Genomic DNA, 2300 nt, shown 5'->3' with positions numbered 1-2300 from the left:
CTGCAGGGTCTCTGGCACTCAGCTTTGCCAAATCCCCTGACTACACAGGCCACCCCCTCCCCGCTGCACACATGTGCTCAGGCTGTTCTGCCATGTCTTCAATGCCTTTCCCACTCACCTCCACCTCCCTCCTGCCATTCCTGGCCTGGGAGCCATCTCCTACAGGAAGCCCTGATTTAACTGGCTTTCCTTTTTTTAAAACCTTTCCCTTCAGTCTTCCAATCAGTACTTGGTATTGGCTTCAAGGCAGAAGAGCAGTAAGGCTTAAGTGACTTGCCCAGGGTCACTTGGCTAGGAAGTGTCTGGGGCCAGATTTTGCTCTCCTTCTTAAAGAGTCAGTTAGTTGGGAAACATTTCTTAGGTCCCTCCTTTGTCCCAGCACTACATGAAGCCCTGGGGATATAAGGAGGGCCAGTTTGGGAGTCAGGGAGGCCCGAGTTCAAATGCAGCCCAAGATACATCCTAGCTGTGTGATAGCAGTGGAGTCATTTAACCTCATTTGCCTCATCTGTAGAAGGATTCACCTGCCTCCTCACCATCCGCCAGGAGCCTTCGCTGCCTTCTTCCCTCGGCCATCCCTTCTCCCTTCCCCAGTTTATATTTCTCCTCCAGCTGGAGCTGGGGCGCTCCCTGGGGGCGGGGCCTCCAGGGCCTCCTCAGCTCTTAGCACCTGGCCAGGGCTGTGCTCAGTGACCGGAGGCTTGAGGCGGCCTCGCTGAATGGCATCGTGGGATTCTCCCCCAGCCCCGCCCCCACCCCAGGGGCTCGACTTGGTTGGGGGAGGAAAGGGAGGAGGGGGCGCTTCGGGGCAGGTCTCGGCTTCCCGGGAGCCTCCATCATTCTTCCTCGGCACAGGGGCCCCCCCAAGGGGGCTCAGTCCTGAGGCTGCGGGGGCTTGGCTGAGAAGGGAAGGGAGGAGCCCCACTATGGGCGGCCTGGGGGGGCCCGACAAGATGGCCTCTGGCGTTCCTTTGGGGGCTCTGCCCCCTCCTTGGGGCTCTGCCCCCGGCTCTCCCACTCCCGATCCTGGTGACCCCGAGGAGCTTCAGCGTTCTTCCGGGCCTCAGTTTCTCCATTAGTACTACGAGGGCTGCTCCGGGGGCGGTTCGGCCTGGCCATTACCAGGGGGACGGATGGCCCGAATGGGAGGGGGCTGGGCCTTGCGGTCACAGCCCGAGGAGAAGCGAGGTCACAGGGCAAGCCGCCCCCAGGGGGGAGGGGGAGGAGGGCGGGGCTTGTAGGCGCCGTCCGGGGTGGGGGCTGGGCGCCTAGGCCAGGTGGGGGCGGCCTGCGGGCCCGCCTCAGTTTCCCGGCGAGGGAGAATCGGGCGAGGAGCTGCCGGTGGCGGTCCGGGACGCACGGTCCTTCCTCCTCTCCCCAGGTGTGGCCGGGAGCGCTAGGACCCGGGAGGGCGGCCTCCTCCTCGGCCCCCGCACCTCATCCCCCGACCCCGGGGCCCCAGCGGGCGGGGCCGGAGGCGGCAGGCCCCGCCCATGCCCGCCCCCGGCCCCGCCTCCCTCCCTCCCTCCCTGGCGGGCTCTGGCCCCGGCTCCTTCTCGGCCGGCTGCGGGTGCCCCAGCGCAGCCCCGCTCCGCAGGTAAGGCGCCCGGCGGCCCGTCGGGGGGCTGGGGTGGGGGCCTGGCTCCCTCCGCTCGCGGGGCCGCCGCTCAGCGCCGCCTCTGTGTGTCCCCGCAGGTGCCGCCGCCGAAGATGCCGTTCCTGCGGGTCCTGGCGCTGCTCAGCGCCGCCCTGGCCGCCGCCGAGCCAGGTAAGGAGGCGCGGGGGGCTGGAGGGGCCGGAGCCCCGCGCCGCGGCGGGCAGGGAGAAGCCTCAGCGCTGGGGGGCGGCCGCCGGCCGGAGGGAGGCGCGGGAGCGGGGCGCTGCCGGGCCCGGCGGGGGGAGCAGGCGGGGCGCGCGGCCCCCCATCCCTCGGGGCTCTCCGGGCCCCCGACTAGAGGCCGGGGGGGGGGGCAGGAACTCGGTGGGCCGCCGCCGCCTCACCTGCCGGCCTTGGCGGGCTTCTGCCTGGCTCAGGCTCCCCCCCGCGTCCGGACTCGGGTCCTTCCTCGGCGCGGGCTCGCGGCTGCGTGGCGGAGCCGAGTTCGAGAACCTCCCCGGCGGGCTGCCGCGAGGAGCGCTCAGGGCGGGGCTGGGGTCGGCTCCGGGCCCCTCGGGCTTCCCCGGCCAGCTGGGGGGCCGCCCCTCCCCCTCCCCCTCCCCCTCCCCCCGGGGTCCTCCCGGCTGCCCCGGGAGGAGGACGCGGTGGGATGGAGACTGTGCGGGGCCACAGCGATGCCCAC

General features: G+C 70.3%; 1 protein-coding gene across 1 annotated transcript in view; it reads left to right on the top strand.

Annotated features, from left to right (window-relative positions):
- The first annotated feature begins 1497 nt into the window (after window positions 1-1497).
- COL18A1 (collagen type XVIII alpha 1 chain) overlaps window positions 1498-2300 on the top strand; it is a 65184-nt gene continuing 64381 nt past the window's right edge. Inside the window, exons 1-2 of the mRNA XM_056814480.1 lie at window positions 1498-1597; window positions 1696-1768. Of these exons, the coding sequence (XP_056670458.1) occupies window positions 1711-1768 (58 nt within the window). The 5' untranslated portion in view covers window positions 1498-1597; window positions 1696-1710. The remainder of the gene's footprint in view (window positions 1598-1695; window positions 1769-2300) is intronic.

This window comes from Monodelphis domestica, chromosome 2 (genome assembly GCF_027887165.1).
Source record: "Monodelphis domestica isolate mMonDom1 chromosome 2, mMonDom1.pri, whole genome shotgun sequence".
Classification (NCBI taxonomy): domain Eukaryota; kingdom Metazoa; phylum Chordata; class Mammalia; order Didelphimorphia; family Didelphidae; genus Monodelphis; species Monodelphis domestica.
Note: the sequence above shows the minus strand (reverse complement) of the source record. Positions and strands in the feature narration are given on the sequence as shown.